The 20,259-nt window shown below is 45.7% G+C and overlaps 1 protein-coding gene across 5 annotated transcripts in view; it reads left to right on the top strand.

The window, feature by feature from the left end:
• The first annotated feature begins 6,065 nt into the window (after window positions 1-6,065).
• Window positions 6,066-20,259, top strand: part of SIPA1L2 (signal induced proliferation associated 1 like 2) — a 105,816-nt gene continuing 91,622 nt past the window's right edge. For 3 of the 5 annotated variants that reach the window (XM_040624197.1, XM_040624196.1, XM_040624195.1), the window contains exon 1: window positions 6,473-7,794. In XM_040624197.1, the coding sequence (XP_040480131.1) occupies window positions 6,531-7,794 (1,264 nt within the window). In that variant the 5' untranslated portion in view covers window positions 6,473-6,530. Of the gene's footprint in view, window positions 7,795-20,259 lie in introns of all 5 variants that reach the window. The other 2 variants (XM_040624194.1, XM_008689550.2) reach the window with 1 other exon arrangement.

Below are 20,259 nucleotides of genomic sequence, written 5' to 3'. Positions count from 1 at the left end.
ATAGTATTTATCGAACATCTACCCCACACAAGAAAGCGTGCCCGGCCCGGCAGGTACGGAGTGAACCGAACAGACACAGTCCTGGGCCTTGTGGCGTGAAGGTGTAGGAAGGGGGTTTTTGGGAAAGAGAGGGCCCCACGGGAGCGTGCTGCAGGGACACCCAGTCGGGGATGAGAGCGATGAGGGCGAAGCCTTGTCAGCTGGGCCCAGGCAGTGTCAGCCCCATTTCCAGGGACGGCTCAGCTGCAGGCACGGAGAGTGGGCTGCTTGAAGACTGGAAAGGCGCTCAGCGTGTCTGGGCCACAGCACAGAGGACAAGGAGGGGGACCGCAAGATATGAGGCTGCAGACTGAGCAGGACAGATTGGGAAGAGACTTGTAAGGCAGAATTTGGATTTTTATCTTAACAAAGATGGCAAGTTTTGGGGTGCCTGGGTGGCTCAGTCGGTGAAGCAGCTGACTCTTGATTTCGGCTCAGGTCATGATCTCAGGGTGGTGGGGTCGAACCCTGAGTCAGGCTCCATGCTGGGCATAGAGCCTACTTAAGATTCTCTTTCTCCCTCTCCTTCTGCCCCCCCCCCCCAGTTGATTGCCAACCAAGGGCAGACATGGAAGGACAAGTTCAGAAGTGGGCACATTTGTTAAGTGATGACAGAAGACCAGTGAGATTTACTGACTTTATTTTCCTCCTGAGAAGTAAGAAGCTGCAATTTTTGCTAAGATGTTGAGGCAGGAAGTGTGAAGAGATCAAGGTCTTTCAAAGGGCTGCTGTGGAGATGGGTGGGAGAGAGAGGGATCAGGTCTGAGCTGGATAATTGGCCCAGGCTTTTCATATTAGCCTCACAAACTCACCAGAAACCCAAAAAGACTTTATTTAAACACAGTTCTGTGCTTTGAAGAATTGCATTTTCTCCTGTTCTGTAAGGATGCACAACTATAATTATTGTGAGCTCCGTGCTTCGTCTGGGGGCCAGTTACACTCCCCTAATTCCTGCGGGCTGTCCTCTAAGATGCCATCCTTTTCCTGTCTCCTGTCAGTCTGTATCTAGCAACCCCAGTGAGGCTGGGTGGCATGCCGCCCTGCACTGGAGAGTCAGAGGGAATTTGAGCACAGAGGATATATAAATAGCTGGTCAGTACAAGGAATATATTTGGAGACCGATGTTTGGAGGATGCTTCCTAGATTATACCTTCATTACATTCATGTACCTGCAACTAAGAGTGCAGATTTCTGTCTTTCAAACACTTCAGCTGTGGGGAGCCGGAGTGACTCAGTCGGTTGAGCGTCCGACTCTTGATTTCGGCTCAGGTCATGATCTCAGGGTCGTGAGATCGAGCCCCGAGTCGCGCTCTGCACTCAGCATAGCGCCTGCTTCAGAATCTCACTCCCTCTCCCTCTGCACACCCCCCCCAACTCACTCACTCTCTCTCTCTCAAAAACAAAACAAACACAAAAACCCTTTTCAGCTGAGTGCTGCATAGTAACAGACAAAGGTGGAAAGTTAGAACTTGCAAAAAAGTGAAGATAGTGAGAGAGGCAGAAAAGCCTTATGTGCCAGGTGCCTATAATGCAGGCATGTGGCCCCAGATCCGCAGCTTTCCATCTACAGCCCTGCAGGGCGAATATGATTCACTGAGGCAGGGGTGTGTGTGCATGTGTGTGCGCACGCATGTGCATGTCTGTGTCTCCCTATAATCCAAAGCCTCACCCCTAGGTTCTGGATTATTTTCACAGGTCATTCCAGCTCATGCTTTAATTTTCATTTCCTCCACTCTTTGCTTTCTGTTTTTCTCCCTGTTTAGAGCCTATGCCATTCCTTCTTACTGTCTGCTTTCAAAGACATTGATTTTAATTTTTCCCTGAGGGCTATAATATTTTTTAAATTGCATGATCTTAATATTTCTAATTTATCTTATTTAAAAACAAGTGCTGTAATTGTTTTGAAGTGTTTTCTTTTTACAGCCGCCATTAAAAATACTGTTATTTAGTAATATTTTTTAAAGGAAGGTGCTCTCTGTAATACTTTGTATTTAGTAATATTTAGTAGTACTTTTAAAAGGAAGGTGCTGGCTGATTCTGTCAATAGGGAGATTGACTTTGGGGAGCTATGGCAGCTGGAAAATGTGGCTTACGAGGGTAGCTGGCAGGAGGGGGTCTGCTGCAACTTTACTAATCAGCTACCGTGTCAGGAATTTTTTGGCTTTGAATACTTTGAATTGTTAGTGGCATACAGGAAATGTGTTCAAGGGTATACATTTGTAATATTAGAGCAGGGACCTTGCCCAGGAAGCTCTGGTTTTGATATTGTGTTCGAATGCCGGAACTGTAATTTCAATTCATTTCTTTATGTATCAGGCAGTCTGCAACATAGTACAAGTGTTTGGTCACTGAATTTACTGTCCTTGGTCTTTAACTGGTTTTAATTGTGGTCTCTCAGAACATTTAAAATAGATCTGGACTATACCGAAGTCTACTGAGTAAACCAAAAAGGGTAATTAATTGGCACAAGCAATTGAAAAATCCCATGGGTAGTGCTGGTTTCCAGTTGGAGTCAAGAGCTCTATCCTTTGGATTCCTTCTTTCCCTCCTGAGGCTCAGCCTCCATGCTTTTGGCCCCATTGTCAGTCACATGGGCAGGGCGAGCCCAGCAGTTCCCTATTTCTGTCCTACCACCCAAGCTCTGCCAAGAATCAGAGCATCAGTGCTGGGCGAACTCTTCCTGGTAGGGTTGTCATTGGCCTGGCTGGCTGTTGGGCTCATCCCTGGACCAATCACTGTAGCCGGGAGATGCTGTGCTTTCATTGGTCAAACCTGGGTCACATTAGGGGGTGGAGTTAGCCCCACAGGAATTAAATGGTTTTAGAGGTAAGATTGCCCAGAGGGATTCAGGAGAATAAAGGGGAACAGACAGGAAAAATCAGTTGCTGCCTGCTACAGCTAATGTTCTTATCATACACCACAAATTTTAAAAATCATAATTGAAGGAATATTCTCAGAAGAGTTCTTTGGGGAACCATTTTGTGTGCTCTGAGTTTGCCCTTGTTTCTGTGCTTTTTGTCAAGTGTAATAATACAATTCAGCACAGATTCATCTGTTTTTAACTGTTTCTGTTATTTATGTTTAAAAGTAATAATTATTATTTTTTGACAGTGTGTTGTCTTCCATGTCTATGGGCGATCTATGGAATAAAGATTTTGTATTTTTAATACTGTCTATTACAAACGATGATAACGTTAGAAATGTAAGGGATGTGAATGCTCAGAATATTGATTTTCAAATGGTTTGTTTTTCTGGAAGTAATTATTCAGTGCATGCATTGTCCTCGCTCATCCCGGCTTTAAGGTTTCCTGTCTCATACTTCTCTTGGCAGATGGCTTAACCCCAGAGCTGCCCCAGGGGGTGTGGTGAGTGGGTTACCCCTGTGGGGAGGTGCTGGTTTGCTCAGCTTGAAGAAGGGTGGGGTTGGGCCAGGTGTGGCCAGGGAGGATAAAAGACTTTCAAAGTCATGGTTAAGATGGCTCTTCGCATTTCATCTATACATTGGCCATGTTTTTACGGAGGGATTCATTATGTTTCTGCTGTCTTCAGTGATCATCAGTTTAAATTTTCCATTCTTAAAATTTTTTTTTTCCATTCTTGGATCAGTTTTGGGAATTTGTGGTTTGCTAGGAAATCATTAGTTTCCTTTGTGTTTTCAAATTTGTTGCTATATACTTGCTTATGGTATAATTCTTTTAGACTTAATATTAATTTTAATCTCCTGTATATATGGTCATGTTTCCTTTCTCATTTCCAAACTTGTATAATACTATTCTTTCTCTCTTTTCCTTTCTCAGGCTTGGGAAGGAGTAGATCTATTTGTTTCCTCGCTCTTTTTTAAAAAAATTACCTCTTGGATTTGTCCATCCTTCCACCTTGTTTTTCCTTTATTAATTTTGGCTTTTATCATTTTTTTTTAAGATTTTATTTATTTATTTGATAGAGACAGCCAGCGAGAGAGGGAATACAAGCACAGGGAGCGGGAGAGGAAGAGACCAGGCTCCCAGCGGAGGAGCCTGATGTGGGACTCCATCCCAGAACACCGAGATCACGCCCTGAGCCGAAGGCAGACACTTAAGGACTGCGCCACCCAGGCGCTCCTGGCTTTTATCTTTATTCATTCCTTCTTTCCTAGTTTTTTTTTGGGGCGCATTTTGTTCTAATATCTTAAGGTGCCGAGTACTAATTATATTTTTTGAAAGTACACAGTTTGGTGGTGTCATTGGGAATGGTTCTTCCTTCCGTGACAGGATACTTACAAATTAATAGAGAATGAATGTCCTATTAACGCCTGCTGAGAATTCACATAACTCTGTACCAGCCTTTGGAAGTAATTCGTAAGCTTTCAAATTTTGTTATGTTCATAGAGCAGCAGAATTATCAGTAGAATTTAGAGATTAAAATTGTTTTCTTTCATATATCAGTTGTCAGTTTTCAGTTTCCAGGAAAGGATTCTGTAATAGCCTAAACTGTAGAGGAAATAACTATAATTCAGAATCATCTGTGGTCCTTTTCAACACAAGGATTCCAAGTGACATATGTAAGATGCAGTCATCTCCCTTCTCTTTCTGAGAACCACGGACAGACACTGATCTGGTGCATTGAAGTGTCTGATTGTGCTTTCTCTCTTTGTTTACCAATTCCTAGAATATCATTATATTTCCTCAGTTATGAAGTTGCCCTGAGAACAGACAGCATCTTATCATGTCCGGACTGATTTTTTTCCATTGAGGGAGAAGCAGGCCGCCATAAGAAAATATCAGTTATTCCAAGGGACTACCACATGTTCATCTCAAGGCCATTAAGAACCCATTGGAGGGACACCTGGTCCGGCTCAGTCGGTGGAGCGTGTGACTCTTCAGTCTCAGGGTCATGAGTTTGAGCCCCATGTTGGCAGCAGAGATTACGTTAAAAAAAATAATAACCCATTGGAAAAAGTTCTAATACTGTTCAGCTCGTTGAAATTTTAATATTTTCTAACAGAATTGCAGTTGTTTTTTATGCTTTGGTGAGGACGGAGGGAAATGATCTATGTTATACCTTTATTACCATCATTATTTTCAGAAGAATTAGACTTGTTCATTCATTCTTATGCCAACAAGTAGTAAATTTCCCGTAAGTTGGGAAGATATGTTATACCTGGAAAATATTTTTGTCTAATTAAAGATAGAATAAATTGAAAAAGTTATTTGTAATTAAAGAAAAAAGTCGATTAAATGTCAAGTTTCTACTGACCATAAAGATAAATTATGCTTTTATTTTACCCCTGCACATTTGTCAAATTGCTAGTGGCATGATGAACTAGAACGGTTCACTTGCTCAGATACCAAATTCTTCAAGGCTCCTACCCACATTAATGGGGATCTCTGCAAGTTCTTACTTGATTGAGAGACCACGTTCTAGAAACTCATTTGCTAATGCCTGGTATTCACCATTTTGCCGCTGGACATTTTGAATTTAAATATTTTGAAAGAAAGTATAATAATCCTCAAAAAATTACACGACCATTGTGTTACTCTATAACTCATTGAAATGCTGTTTGATTATTTAATTTCAGCCAGGACACATTAACAGCTAAGGTTGGTCTGGAGATGAAAGGCATGTTATGTTCCTGGCTTAGAGGAGCTTGAAGTTAGCTAGTGGAAGAGACTGGTCAGTAAACCAGTCAGTAAGAGTATAAGGAGATCTGCTAGCGTTAAGTGTAGTAGACGTGGGTGCTGTGGGAACACAGAAGAAGCACTCTTTGCTCAGATGTGGGCTCAGGGAAAGTTTCTTGGAGAGGGTGCTGCTTGATTCTGGGGTATAAAGTCTAGCCAGCCAAGTAGAGTGAGAAGGCAGAATGTTCCAGAGAGAAGGAGCCGTATGAACAATGGAGACGTGAAACTTCGTGACAATTCGGGGGAATTGGGGATGGGCAGAAGTTGGAGAGAAGGACAGATGAGAAACCATATGTAAAGTGTATTGAACTTCAGCTACAAAAATTGTTAATGGTTATTTTCTGTGTTTTAATTCAGGTGAAGGAAATACTCAAGGTCAGATGTCTTAAGGAATGCTCTTGAAAAGGACAGAGGTATACAAAAGTATTTCAGCAACTGAGAAGCAAGCCGGTTTTGGAGAAACCGTACTCTGAGGATGTTGTTTGCTTTTGGTTAAAAAGAGAAAATACAACTATAGAGGAAGGCTTTATATCTGCATTTACGATCGCATTGTAAATAACAATGTAATTAGATTCAGCTCAGTCTTGCTGGTGAGACTTGGAGCTTCTTGGCTCGGCAGACATGAGTGACCCAAGGCAGTCACAAGAAGAGAAGCACAAGCTTGGCAGAGCCTCTTCGAAGTTCAAGGATCCTCCCAGAATCATGCAGTCTGATGATTATTTTGCTCGAAAATTTAAAGCCATTAATGGCAACATGGGCCCTGCCACTTCTTTAAATGTGCCAAATTCCACCGAGAGTGGTGGACCAGCTAACGGTACTCCAGCTGTGCCCAAGATGGGTGTGAGAGCAAGAGTGTGCGAGTGGCCTCCCAAGAAGGACTGCTCCAAGGAGCTAGCCTGCAAGGCGCTGTGGGAAAGCCGGTCGCAGACCAGTTACGAAAGCGTCACATCCATCACGCACAATGGGCAAAACGACCAGAGCGATGGCCAGCAAGAGGAGCAGCTCGATCTGGACTTTGTGGAGGCGAAGTACACCATTGGAGACATCTTCGTTCACTCTCCTCAAAGAGGACTGCACCCCATAAGACAGAGAAGCAATAGTGATGTCACCATCAGCGACATCGACGCTGAAGATGTCTTAGACCAAAACGCAGTGAACCCCAACACCGGGGCCGCCCTCCACCGCGAGTACGGAAGCACATCGTCCATTGACCGGCAGGGCTTGTCTGGTGAGAACTTCTTTGCCATGCTCCGAGGGTACCGCGTAGAGAATTACGACCACAAAGCGATGGCCCCTTTTGGGTTCCCTGAGTTTTTCCCCTGCGATCCTGCGATCTCACCCAGCCTCCACGCCGCAGCACAGATTTCTAGAGGAGAATTTGTCCGCATCTCAGGATTAGACTACATGGACAGTGCCCTCCTCATGGGGAGAGACAGGGACAAGCCTTTCAAACGAAGGTTAAAGTCGGAGTCAGTGGAAACGTCCCTCTTCCGGAAGCTTCGGACTGTTAAAAGTGAACACGAAACTTTCAAGTTCACGTGTGACCCGGAAGACGGGCGTCTGGAGCGGGGCGTTCGCCCTTGGAATTGTCAGCGGTGTTTTGCACATTATGATGTCCAGAGCATTTTGTTTAATATCAATGAAGCCATGGCTACGAGGGCCAACGTGGGGAAGCGGAAAAACATCACCACCGGGGCATCGGCAGCATCCCAGACCCAGATGCCGGCAGGCCAGACGGGCAACTGTGAGTCCCCTTTGGGGAGCAAGGAGGATCTCAACTCCAAGGAGAACCTGGATGCTGATGAAGGTGACGGGAAAAGCAACGAGCTCGTCCTGAGTTGTCCTTACTTTCGGAACGAGACCGGCGGGGAAGGCGACAGGAGGATCGCCCTCTCTCGGGCCAGCTCGTCATCGTTCAGTTCCGGGGAAGGCTGCTCCTTCGAGTCCTCTCTGAGCTCCCACTGCACAAACGCAGGCGTCTCCGTCCTGGAAGTGCCCAGAGAAAACCAGCCCATTCACAGGGAGAAAGTGAAGCGCTACATCATAGAGCACATTGACCTCGGGGCCTACTATTACCGCAAGTTCTTCTACGGGAAAGGTAAGGGAGAGTCCGGAGTGTGCGCGTGTGTCTCGGGCGGGTCGTGCTGTGCTGCTTTGAGCTGCGGCACCTTCACCGGGACGTCTTCCCTGGTTAAACATTATCCCTCCTTCTTCCTCTGATTAGTCTCTCCTACTGTTTACGGTGGATGATTCTGTCAGGCAGTTCCCCCCCTCTAGACGCTTCTGTACTTTTTTCCTACACCTTGCTTCCTCTTCTCACGTCTGTCTTCACAGCTCCTAGTGCGTTGTTGTGTGCATTGGAAGTGTTGGGTAAATCTTTGCTGCAAGAATGTATGAATTAGCATGGTCGACAGATCGTTTTCCTTCAGTCCTATAGATGGCCTTAAACTCCAAGATGCAGATAATCCTTTGGCATTGTGGTTTGAGAAATTCTCTAATCCTCTGGGAAATAGCGTTTACTTTTATTTAGATTTTTGGGTTTGAAGGATGCATTCCTCAGAAGTCATGAATTTGAATCCTTAGCCTTTAAATAAGTGTCCTTAGTTAACGCAGGGACAGGAAATCTGCTCTGTTGGAGACTTCTACAAAGAAACAGGTCCCACACCTGTCAGCCACACAGGTTCCATGAAACACGCTCCGGGCAGCCCATTGCCTTCTGATGGGTGTGGCTTGCCACCTGAGCCCCTTCCTTAGAGGGCAGGATACTTTTCAGGGCTGTCTTTTTCTGTGTTCAGTGTCCCTGGCCACCCTGCTCGCATCCCCTTGTCAGAGCAGCTGAGGCGGCGGAGGTGGGCCCAGCCAGCCTGGTGAATAAACCGTTCGGCCACGGGTGCGGCTCCCCGCGAGCTGACCGCACTGGAATTCTATGCCGCATCGGTGTCTAGCTTCAGAATGTTTGCGTGTCATCTTTGACTCCAGTTGGTTCCTTTTGGTGATGGGTTGGGTGTAACTCCGACCCCGTTCGCCACTCCATCCACGTCAGTCCCTGGAGCCTTTTTAAAACTTTTCTCCATGGAACGAATTTGCACGCCAGAGAGATTGCAATCGCAGTTGTTACATCCATAAGCTATGTCCTCATTGTTTGCATCAATTCAGATTTAGCCAGTCGTCCATAATCCTAATATTATGAAATCGTAGAAATGGGTGGAACAGTTATGAAGTTGGGTAAGCAGTTTGGCTAAGTAGGCACTTGCATTACAACCGGTCATATCTCTGAGTTATGTGTCCCTTTTCATAGTGATGACATAATGGGACTGAAATAATTCTGCCCACGGGTCTGGGTCCCCCAGGTGTGTCCCCGGGCTCTCGTCTCGATCCCGGCCCCCCGGTTGAACTCGTGGAAACTTGGACTTCTTGCTCGTGTCTGCTGTGCAAGCACGTGTGGCGCTCACGCTTGTGTTCATCCGGCAGCAGCACATTCCACAGTGCTGTTCCAAGATGGTCTCTAGGTGGAAGTTAGTTATTTCTGGAAAGGGAGGCCACGAAGAAATAGGCTTCCTAATTAAGATTCTTTTAATTGATGAAGCCATGGCTATCCGTGCCAGCAATAAAATAGTCTCTTAGAATTATTATACTCTGAGATCCTCAGGCATTGAGTCATTTTGGCTAGCTGAGTTTTGTAAATCATTTGTGGATCACCGTTCAAAATACCAGAACATGAAAGTCATATATGTGCGTGTGGATGTGTGCGTGTGTGTTTATGCAGAGACGTAGTGCTCCTCCGTACTCTGATGCGCATTAAATACATGTGTACACGTACGTGGAATGAGCAGCGGGTGCTTTCTGCAGCCAGGGTCACCATCATTCATGTCCTCAGGGTCTATTCCTAGAGATGGTTTTAGGTGCTGGATTCTGTTTAGTTGTCTTGACTGCATTTTGTAGGTTTTTTTCTTGAACTCTCAACTGGCACTTCCGGGTAGTTTTAAAGAGCGGCTGGGAGTGGTGTATTTCTTCTGCTTTTTCTAATTTGCTGCTAAGGATTTTCCAGGGCATTGCAGTTACGTCAGCAGACTTGTTAGCTTTGACTGTGAAATTCTAAATAAGCTCCAGAGAAGAGCTTGAGGGCAGACACCCTGTGGGTGAGTTTTACGTGGATACAGATATAAGGCTTAGGGGGCCCTGGGCGTTGGGCTCACTCTGGTTCTGTAAATGCACCAGGCAAGTGAATTCTAGAATCTTCTCCCAAGCCTGCCGAATGAGGACGTGGGGCAGCGATCCCTGAGGTCGCTTTGGCATCAGGGTTCTGCAGCACTGGGCTATGCTGCTGTGGCTGCTGATGGGTCCGAGGAGAGAACAGGACTTGAGCCAGCCCCTCTGCTCTCGCCCTGCAGCCGTGAACTCTTCATGCCCTCTCCTATTTTTAGCTCTTGCCCGGTGGGCCTGTGTGTCTCAGAATGAAACTGGCTCCAGCCGATGCTGCCCCGGCTGGTCCCTCTGCAGAGCCATGCAGGGCTGGAGGCAGGGGCAGCAGCCGGTTCCCCAATGGGTCAGTGCTCCCCCCACCCCCTCCATGGTATGGGAATGGAGACAGGCAGCCGGCTCGCACCCTGGCTTTAGCCTCTGGACTCTTATTTGCAAACACACCCCCAGTTGCAGGAACATCATTGCACGACCTAAAAACAGAAGCCCGTGGGCCGCCTGGCCCAGATCGGGTGTGTTTGTGGGCAGCTTTGTTCTTTTCCTTTTTCTCTTTTCCCTTCACTTTTTTTTTTTTTTTCTCTTTGGAAGCAGGTGCTCAGGGATCTCTTGATATTTCCCAGAATGCCTTTTCTTTTTCTTCATGCTCCACCATTCCGTGTGAAATTTCATTTTCCAAAGAAGTAAGTGGCTCCCTATTGCAAGTACAGAGTCTTCGTGAGGTGGCTTAGTCTGTACTGGGTGGTTAGCGTGGGATGGCTGCGCTTTACGCCGAGGTGTGCTCCTGTGACACAAAACCACTGAACAGCTGTGAAGAACTCTGCAGAAGGATTTGTGCCGGGGAGTGGCGAGCCACAGCAACCCATGTGTCCGTCACTTGTCCACGCAAATCCATCTGTAGCTTTCCGGGAAAACAGCTTTTTAAGGGACAGTGGGGCAAGATGGTAGCAAGCACGGGGAACCCTGGAGAAAGTTCCTCACTGTTGCTGGCCATGCCCATGAAGAAAATTGGGTGCTGCCTGCCGTGCACCTGTTTCCCTCATGGAAGTCCCGGTGAAATCACGGTTTCCCTCTTCTGTGAGTTTCCCGTTCGTGAGGCAGGCCACGAGGAAGGGCCCCTGAGATGGATTGTGGTTGTGTGAGTCTGTTTGGATACCCTTGAGCTTCCTTCATGGCACAGTGGCTGACGTCCCCTCTGCTGGACCCTGGCACTTCGCACCGCTGGCCAGCAACGGGCTGTCCCCGGGGGGGCCAGAGTGGAGCTGCAGGACAGTGAAGACACCCCTGGGTCCCTGAGTGCCCATCAAGTCTTGTCGTGGTCAGGAAGTTGCGCCCCTGCAGTTACTTGGGAGTTCTAAAACCATTCTCTGCCTTCCTTCAAGTCGCACGGACCAGAGCAGCTCTAGACAAGAATCGCTCGAGAAGGCAGACCATGGCCTTTTTGGGTAAAGAAAGGTCAGACTATGGCCTTTTTGGGTAAAGAAAGGTCAGACTAGCCAAGAGGATAAAGCTAGGTCTCTTGGATGACTTTGGAATGGAACATGGCTAAATCTTTGAACCATCATCGGGACATTGTTTTATGTGGGTGCAGAAACATGTCCTCTTAATGTGGGGAAAATCCTAAGATTGGCAAAATGTACCTTTTTTTCGGTCTAGGATTTTTACACGGCGGAGAAGTATTATGTGATCATTATAGGAAAATAAAGAAGCGAAAGAAAAAGAAATAAAATCACCCTAGTCCCTAAGAGATAATCACCATGAACAGTTTCCTCTTTATCTTTGTAGGCTTTTTCTGATGCAAATAAATTTATGTAAATGGAACCTTCTATTGCTGTCTGTGGAACTTGCTTTGGATGATCTTCCTTCTGTGTTATTATGTGTAAAGCTGCATCAGCATTTTACAAGCCATTATCAATGATCATTATCTGCCTTGGGTGCATGGGGAGATGCCAGGTATTTGCCAGCCATGATCTGGGCAGAAGAGTTAATGACTGTATTTGCTTTATTTTGGAGAAAAACCCATCAGCTTGATAGAAGTACAGTGATAAAGGGACATGCATTTCTTCCTCTCTTAGGTGCAGTATACCTACGAAACGGCTCCTGTCAAATACAGTAATGTTCATTTTAACGAACAGATCTTTACTTAAAATAAATTATTATAAAAGATGTTTTAATTTCATAAAGTTTGAAAAATTATGACAGTTATCCTTCTCCACTGGAATGTGGGCTGTATGTCGTAGTGACTCCCTTCCAAGGGCTAGTGCACTGAGAGGGGGAAGGTTGCAGGGGAGAGGTCTGGAAAGCACCACCCCAGCCAGGTCATCAAGGTCAACATCGGCATTAGTAGGTCAGGGAGTTAGTTTATACCCTTGACATGATGGGAATGGCATTTCTGGGGTCTTCCTCCAAACCCATAACCTCAGTCTGATTAGGGAAATACATTAGACAAATCCCTGCCGAGGGACATTCTACAAAATCCCTGACTACTGTTGCTCCAAACTACCAAGGTCATCCAGAACAAGGAGAGTCTGAGAAACTCAGAGGCTACGAGAGCATATTAAAAAAAAAAAAAAAAAAGCCATGACGAGTAACTGTAATGGGGTCTCCTGGACGGGATCCTGGAAGAGAAAGGATATTAATAAAGCAGAAATCTGACTAAAGGATGGACTTGATCAGTATCAGTGTCAGTGTTGGTTTTTGTAACGTAATGAATGTACCAAAGAAACTAAGATGTTAACTAAGAAACTGAGCCAGGAGTGTGGAGAACTCCACTATCTTTGCGAGCTTTTCTACAAATCAAACCAGCTTAAAAATAGTTTGCTTCAAATCTTTTCTAAATGTAAGTCATAAATTCTGATAGGTTTAACACGAGCATCTTTAAAATTACAACAAAAAGAACTTACGGGCAGTTCTTAAAAGTAACAAATTTACACGTTTATGTTACTTTATTAAACTCTTTAGGATTCCTGTGAGCAGCTGAGGCCACTGTGTGTTTCAAGTAAAGTAAAATTGACAAAATGTCAGTTTCCCACAGCCCTTTCTACACACATCTGCAGAATGCCAGGAGTATTTTTCTCAAATTTACCTAGAAGAGCAGGGGAATTGTTTGGCTTTAGAATTTATACTTTCTTTGGTCTTTATTGAAATGCACAGACTTTCCCTTTGAATTTCTCCTCAAATCTGCATGCTGAGCCCAGGTGGCTGTGGGTTGCTCTTTGGGACACTCTGGGTTCTCTGGCTCCCAAAATCTCTGGCAAACTAACTCTGAAGAAAGCTTTATGCCCAACTCATTTTTTCCCCATGGGTTTTTCTATAACAAGTCCAAAGAAAGAAATATGTAACTTTTAGAAATCCTCTGTAAAGGAGCTGAATTGGTTTTACAGGGCAGGTTTTGTCGCGTAGATGAAAAGCTAATCTTAGTATGACCAATTGTCTCCCTTCTGTCTGGTGCTGTAGGGGTTTCTGGTTCCATCATTCGCCTGTGCTTTCCTTTCTTCTCTGTTTCTTATAAAAGAAATGTGCCAGAGAGAACTTTGATTTCTCGTTCCCATCTTAGCTTTACAAGGCTTCTGTGGTGTGGGCAGATTGAAATTCTTTTTGGAAAGATGGGAACTTCCCAGAGAAGAATTTTTAGCTGCTTCCAGGTGGACCAGGCCTCCAACAAAAGCCATATCCTCGCCACAGTGTAGGATGAATACCGGCCTTTGCAAGGTCCATTTCTGCCCCAAGATGCCAGCCTTTAAGCTTTGAGTGCCCCTTCCTTTGTCTGTGCCTGGCCCCGGGCTGCGCCATCGGTACCACCTGAGAATGAACTCCTCTGTTACACCTGCAACACTTCCAAGAGTTCTTTCTAGAGCCTCTTTTCCCTAAGAATCTTCAAGTTCACATGTTTACGAACTACCCTTGACCAGCTCTATATAAGCTCACCTCTTTCTCCAGTAGTCTTTGATGTCATTAGTATTTTAACAAAGGAATATTATCTGTACATACATCTGCTAAATGAACAAATAAAAAGAAAGGATTCTTCTAGAATGTGTGTACTAACTCTCCCAATACCAATTTGCTGTTTGGTGGCTGGAGATTTACCTTTTTGCCAGGAGGGAAAAGTGCGCATGCGTTCTAATTGTGGTTGGAGGCCTTGAGCTGGGGGTACAGGACAGCACAACTTAAGGTAAAGAGCCCAGACTATTCTGAAGCCAGTCTCTTGGGCTCATGTCCCAAGTGAGTTTTTGCAAGTCCTTCAACTCCTTTGTGCCTCGGTTAATCGTCTATAAAATGGGATCATAATAATATCTCCTGTGAAGGGATTAGAACCAGTGCCTGTCACAAAGCATGCCTCCTCCTCCCCCAAGTGGTTCTTAAATAAATGTGTAAAACCTTTCTGTCTAAAAAGAAACTATTGTCCACACCACTGATACATCATTTAAAGGGGCAGTGCGTTATTTTAATGGTTAAAAGATAAGGAGGGGAAAAGTAAAGAGAACCATAGGGCAGGGGGCCCCAGGGCAAGGTGTCTGGTGAAGTCTGCCACCCCATTCCAAGCCCATTCACTTAAATTTCACCAATGTGACAGTTGTGGGCAGGCGTATACCTTTACATATCAAATGAACCCCATTGCTGAGCGATGCATGGCTGCATTTGCTCTGAATTTCATGCCTGGTGGCTTCTTTTTTTCTCCCCCCTTCTGGTTATATACAGTCACTGAAGAAAATTAATAGGGAGTTGGACACTATTAAATTCACACGGGTGAACTGAGGACCACCGAACAATAGGACTGTTCTGGGATCCACATTCCTCCCGGAGCGGACATAATCGACTCCGCTCTTCACCTTTCTGCCCGCCAGCCTGGCCTCTGTGAACAGAGCTCCCATTGAGGCCCCACCGGCTCTGAGCAGAGAGGAGTTGCCCAGCTGCACGGGACACTTAGCCCTGTGGGTTATTGTGGTATCAGTTCCCTGTGGCCGGCGGTGGGAACCTCTCAGGCAGCGGGGAGGTCACGGCTCCCGCCTGTTGCCGAGTTTTAGGAACTTGAGGAGGACTGCATGTGATTTCCTCCTGTGGACACTTTGGCCTCAGAGTCTTTTTCGGTTATTAAGGAAGGAGGAACTCCTGTTCTTTTGCCGAGTTTTAGGAACTTGAGGAGGACTGCATGTGATTTCCTCCTGTGGACACTTTGGCCTCAGAGTCTTTTCTGTTATTAAGGAAGGAGGAACTCTTGTTCTTTTTATTTCCCTAGGAGTAGAGGGATTGATACTGTAATATTTCTGTGCTTCGCTGGGGAAACTTCCTTGCAGTTTGCTGTTGGTACAGAAAGTTACAAGTCAGAAGCTTTGGAGCATAAGGTCTCAGAGCACCTGGAAGCTTAGTGAAATCTACCTACCTTGTATTTGTTCCAAGATTTCTTTCACTCTTTGCCCCATCTAAATAAAATGCAAAAGCTGGACCACTGCCCCCTTCTCAGTGAAATTTTTCTTGCTCTTCTAGTGTTCTCGTCCTCCTTCCCACTCTGGTAGCAAATAACACTCAGAATTATGGGTTATCGAAGGAAGCCTTTGACAGCTGCCTTTTTTCTCCAGTCTCTCCCTTTTTTATTCAAGGTTTTCCTAAAACGGTGTCTCCCAAGATACTGTCCTTATGTTCAGGACAGATTTGTTGGCTCATCTGTAAGTTGTGTTCATTTTACCGCGCACGCACTAATTGATTTTTAGAATTCAAGCTTTCCATGACTCTCATCACTCTTTGCACGAGAGAGTCCTAGAACCAGCCCACCTAAGGCATGCATCCTCCCTGTCACCCCAGATCGTGACCTCGAGTGAGTCATCTAGCTTCAGGAATATTATCTGTGAAATGGGGTTACCTCCTCAAAAGTAGGGAGGAGGAAATGAGTTCATTTATGTCAGGTATAGTAAATCTTGTTATTTTCACTGTAACGCCTCAGGTTTTCAAGCTTAGCTCATACTTTGGTCAAAGGAGCCTTCATGTAGCAAAAATACATCCTTTTCTGCATCATGGTAAATTCAGTAATTTAATCCCTGAAACATGAGCATGGAGCTTGAGGTTTCTTGAAATTATCTAATGACTCTTCATGTTATTATCCGCAAAAGCAGGCCCCATTGTTCTATTCACTCATCCATCCATCCATCCATCCATCCATCCCTTGTCCCTTGTTGACTTTTTTTCTCTGTAAGTCTCAGAGAATTATCTAATGACTCTTCATGTTATTATCCGCAAAAGCAGGCCCCATTGTTCTATTCACTCATCCATCCATCCATCCATCCATCCATTGTCCCTTGTTGACTTTTTTTCTCTGTCTCAGAGAGCTTTGAACAGGGGAGCTGATCTAAAATTCAGACACACAGTTTGTTGTTTGGGGGAAAGGTGAAAGAAGATACATTGAAAGTGGGAATTTAGACAGCAGCCACCTGCAGCCCCGGACGTAACCCGGGTAGGCAGTGAGCCAACAGTTAAGTGATCAGCTTGCTGTTGAAAGAATGAAGACACATTAAACTGTGTTTATGGAAAGACAGCAAGAAAGCTTCTGCTGTGCACGTTTAACCGAGTAAAGGGCTGCGGGCTACAGCCTCCCCTGGCTTTGGAGGACTTGTTAATGGTGCTGTGGGCCGTGCAGGGCTAACCCCTGAGAAGTTGTAAGGTCTCAGAGAGCTGTGGGCGCTGCTTTTATGGATCTGACCTCGGGAGGCCCCGCAGAGTTGGAATCCTCACCTGGTCAATTCATTAGTGACGAACCTGGTAAGTGTCCCTTCCAAGATACTGTAGCACCTGGAAACAGCCTCTGGGCCAGGGTCGCAGGTGGCCCCTGTCCATTTATTTATTTATTTATTTGTCTTCTGAGTTAGATTTTTTTTCTTTTTCTGACTAGCCAAAGCACAGAGATCGATGCCCCAAATCTCATTTCCTGCACTGCCGTCTCGTTAACCGATTTTTTAAATCTTGCCCTGTTGTATTTGCATGATATGTGGATTTTCATTCAGCTTCTCCAGTCTTTTCACTGCTTCCATTCTGCCAAGGAAGGATTTTATTTGATGTACTCTTAAAGCAATTTTATGGAAATCATGTGCTTGGGATACGGACAGGCTCCCATGGATGAGGGGCACCTGCTCACTGTCCTCTGCCCACAGATGGGAAGGCTCACATGATACAGGTGAGCAAGCTGAGCTGTGCCGGGGTGGGGTGGGGCCCAGGGTGTCATTTAAAAGGGTTACCTTGGCTCCCTCCTGGAGACTTTGGAGTCTACCCTGTTTTTCATGGTATGTGCAGGCTATACGCTATGCATGTTACGCTGTGCAGCAGAAGACTGTGATTCCTTTCGAGACCCATCCAGGTAACCTGCTCTATCCCCTGGCTAACTGAAAGCATGACAAGAGCCCTTAAAGAACAGCTAGGGGGCCTCGGAGCTGGCGTGTCCAAAGGCGTGATGATTGTAAGTGGCAGGAACGTCATCTCTCGGCTTGCCTTCAGAGAGTGTGTCTGTGTGAAACGGGGACGGAAAAATTGAAAACAAGTGTGGGGAGGCAGACAGAAAAGAAGAAAGGTTCTTTCACTAATCTACAGTGAAAAAGGGAATATGCAAATTTTGAATTCTCCCAGTTTAAAAAAAAATATATGGTTTCTGATAGAAATCATTCAGTAGGGGCGCCTGGGTGGCGCAGTGGGGCGCCTGGGTGGCTCAGTCGTTAAGCGTCTGCCTTCGGCTCAGGGCATGATCCCAGGGTTCTGAGATCGAGCCCCACATCAGGCTTCTCCACTAGGAGCCTGCTTCTTCCTCTCCCACTCCCCCTGCTTGTGTTCCCTCTCTCGCTGGCTGTCTCTCTCTGTCAAATAAATAAATAAAATCTTTAAAAAAAAAAAAAAAAGAAATCATTCAGTAAAATATATGCACCGCATTCTTTAAAAGACCACCATGAATGGGAGGTAGCCCCTCTAGGTGATTATAGATAGGCATTTTGACATTTTAAATGTGAATCTTCTTCAGGCTGACCCTTGAACTTTGTAGGCTATTGGGCTCAAAGTCAAAATGCCCCATGATGCTTTTTATTTTATGTTCAGTCCTTTTTTGTTGGTGATTTAGGTTTTTGTCAGTAACATTCGTGTCTTCAGTTATAATTATCTCTCTGAGATTAAGGATGATAAGTGTGATGCATATATTTGGGGGGCAGGCAGGCGGGAGCTGGCACTGAGGTTACGGAAGGTTATGTAATTCACCCAAGGTTCAACAGGTGATAAGTTAGCATAGCCCAGGTTCAGAAACCAGTAATCAGGCTTATTAGAATTGTAGGCATTTAAGAGTACATGAGTTTGGGACTGCTAGTTCAGTGTGACAAATTGGAGACACATGTTATCTCTCCCTCTTCCAAAACGCTGCTAAAAGTAATAGTGAAGGAATAACAAAGGGCATAAAGCCACAAAGGAATAAAGAGAACTAGAGAGAGGCAGTGGAAGGCAAGGTACGCCAAAGCTGACAGAAGAGCCAGACCAGTTTTGCAGATGGGAAAACGCCACCCCTCCAGCATTGGGAGCAGTGGGGGGAATGGCAGGGACAGGCCATCAGGAAGCTAGTTCATGTACCGCAGAACGAGGTACCTCGGAAGAAGAGCTGGGGGCGGGGGTGAGAGCAGGGGACCACTTCAATATGTTTAAAAAGCTGGGTTTTCTCTCCTCTCCCTTATCGTCCATTTACTACTCATCCCCACCCAGGGGGGAAAGCTGAAGATTTATTCTGGAGAAGTTGAACATCTGCACAGCTAAGGGCAGGACTAGGGCACTGAACTAGAGAGTAAGGAGTAAGTGAAAATCAACACAGTGAGATGCCCAACCCTGTATCCTTATTTGGGCTGTCTCCAGACAGGAGAATGGGAGAACCTTCCCTGGAGCCATGGATGGGCTCAAGAACAAAAGACCTCCCTACACTAATAGCTGGGGTTCCCCCAATAGAGCAGTTGGGGCCCCACCTGATCAAAGCAATACAAAGTGGACTGTAAAGCAAGATGGGTCACTATAGATGAACGGAGGTATTTCATAATGATAAAAGGGTCAGTTCCAAGCACCAAAATTGGAGCTTCAGAACATGTAAAAGAAAAAACAAAAACAAAAACTGGTCAAACTAAAAGGAGACATGATCAAATCTCCCATCTGAATTCTCTCTATATTGGAAACATACAAACAAAAATGGAAAACTTTGGAAAGATACTATTTATATTACCTTAAAACATCAAGGACCTGCACTGAATCCAAAGAAAGACATGAATGAATGACAGAGAACTATGAAACATCACCAAAACCAAGTACAACCCTTCATAGGTGGAGGGGACACGTTGTGGTTGTGGGTGAGAACACTCAGCATGTAAGAGCATTCGAAGAAGTGTTTTGTGGGAACAGAATTAAGAGTGAGGAAAAATGGAGCAGAGCAAGGAGAGCAGCTTCTTAAAACTACGTGCATATGAATATGTTGAAATAGGGTGGACGGGCTTTGTGACGTTTGCTTTGCGTATGTGGCATTTTTCTTCTGGATTGTTGGTTCTCTAGTGGATATTAGCGGTGTTTCCGTGCTACCTCATGCTTAGTCTGTCACAGAACTTAGAATGCATAACTGGCGTCGGTTTCCGATAGCGTCAGCCCCACAGGACTAGAACTTGGTGAAGAGGGCACTATGTCTCGCTCGACGTTGTATCCCTTGTACTTACCAGTGCCTGGCCATCGCTGGGATGTGCCCGTGCTTGGTATTTGAGTGAATGAATTCAAATGAATGGAGTGTGTGTGGTGGACTGAGTACTGGCCCCCAGGGGTACGCAGGTCCTAATCCCCGGACCCTGTATATGTTACCTTATATGGCAAACGCAGCTTTCCAGATACGATAAAGCGAAGGATTTTGAGACAAGGAAACCATGCTGGATTCTCTGGGTGGAACCCCAATGCCATCCCAAGTGTCCATGGAAGAGGCAGGCAGGCAGAGGGAGATCGGACCGAGAAGACTGCAGTGTGGCCACTGACGCAGGATCTAGGGCTGGATTCGAAGATAGAGGAAGAGGCCCCGTGAGCCAGGGAATTCACGGCATACAGCTCTAGAAGCTGGAAGAGGCAAGGAAAGATTCTTCCCTAGAGCCTCCTAAGGGAATGCAATCCAGACAGCATCCTGACTGTGGCCTTCCGACCTCCAGAGCTGGGAGTTTCGAGCCCCCCGGCTTGTGGCAGTTTGTTGTAGAAGCAGTAGGACTGTTCTAATAGGTGTTATCAGTTCTCAGTTTTGTAAGCGTATTAAGAAACCGTATCGCCTCTCTCATGGGGGCAGTACCTGCTACATTTCTGGTCCCAAGACCTTTCACACTGCCTTCTGCACTCGCCAGCAGGA

The sequence above is a fragment of the Ursus maritimus genome, unplaced genomic scaffold, assembly GCF_017311325.1.
Source record: "Ursus maritimus isolate PB19 unplaced genomic scaffold, ASM1731132v1 scaffold_7, whole genome shotgun sequence".
Classification (NCBI taxonomy): Eukaryota; Metazoa; Chordata; class Mammalia; order Carnivora; family Ursidae; genus Ursus; species Ursus maritimus.
This window is presented reverse-complemented; position numbering and strand designations above follow the sequence as displayed.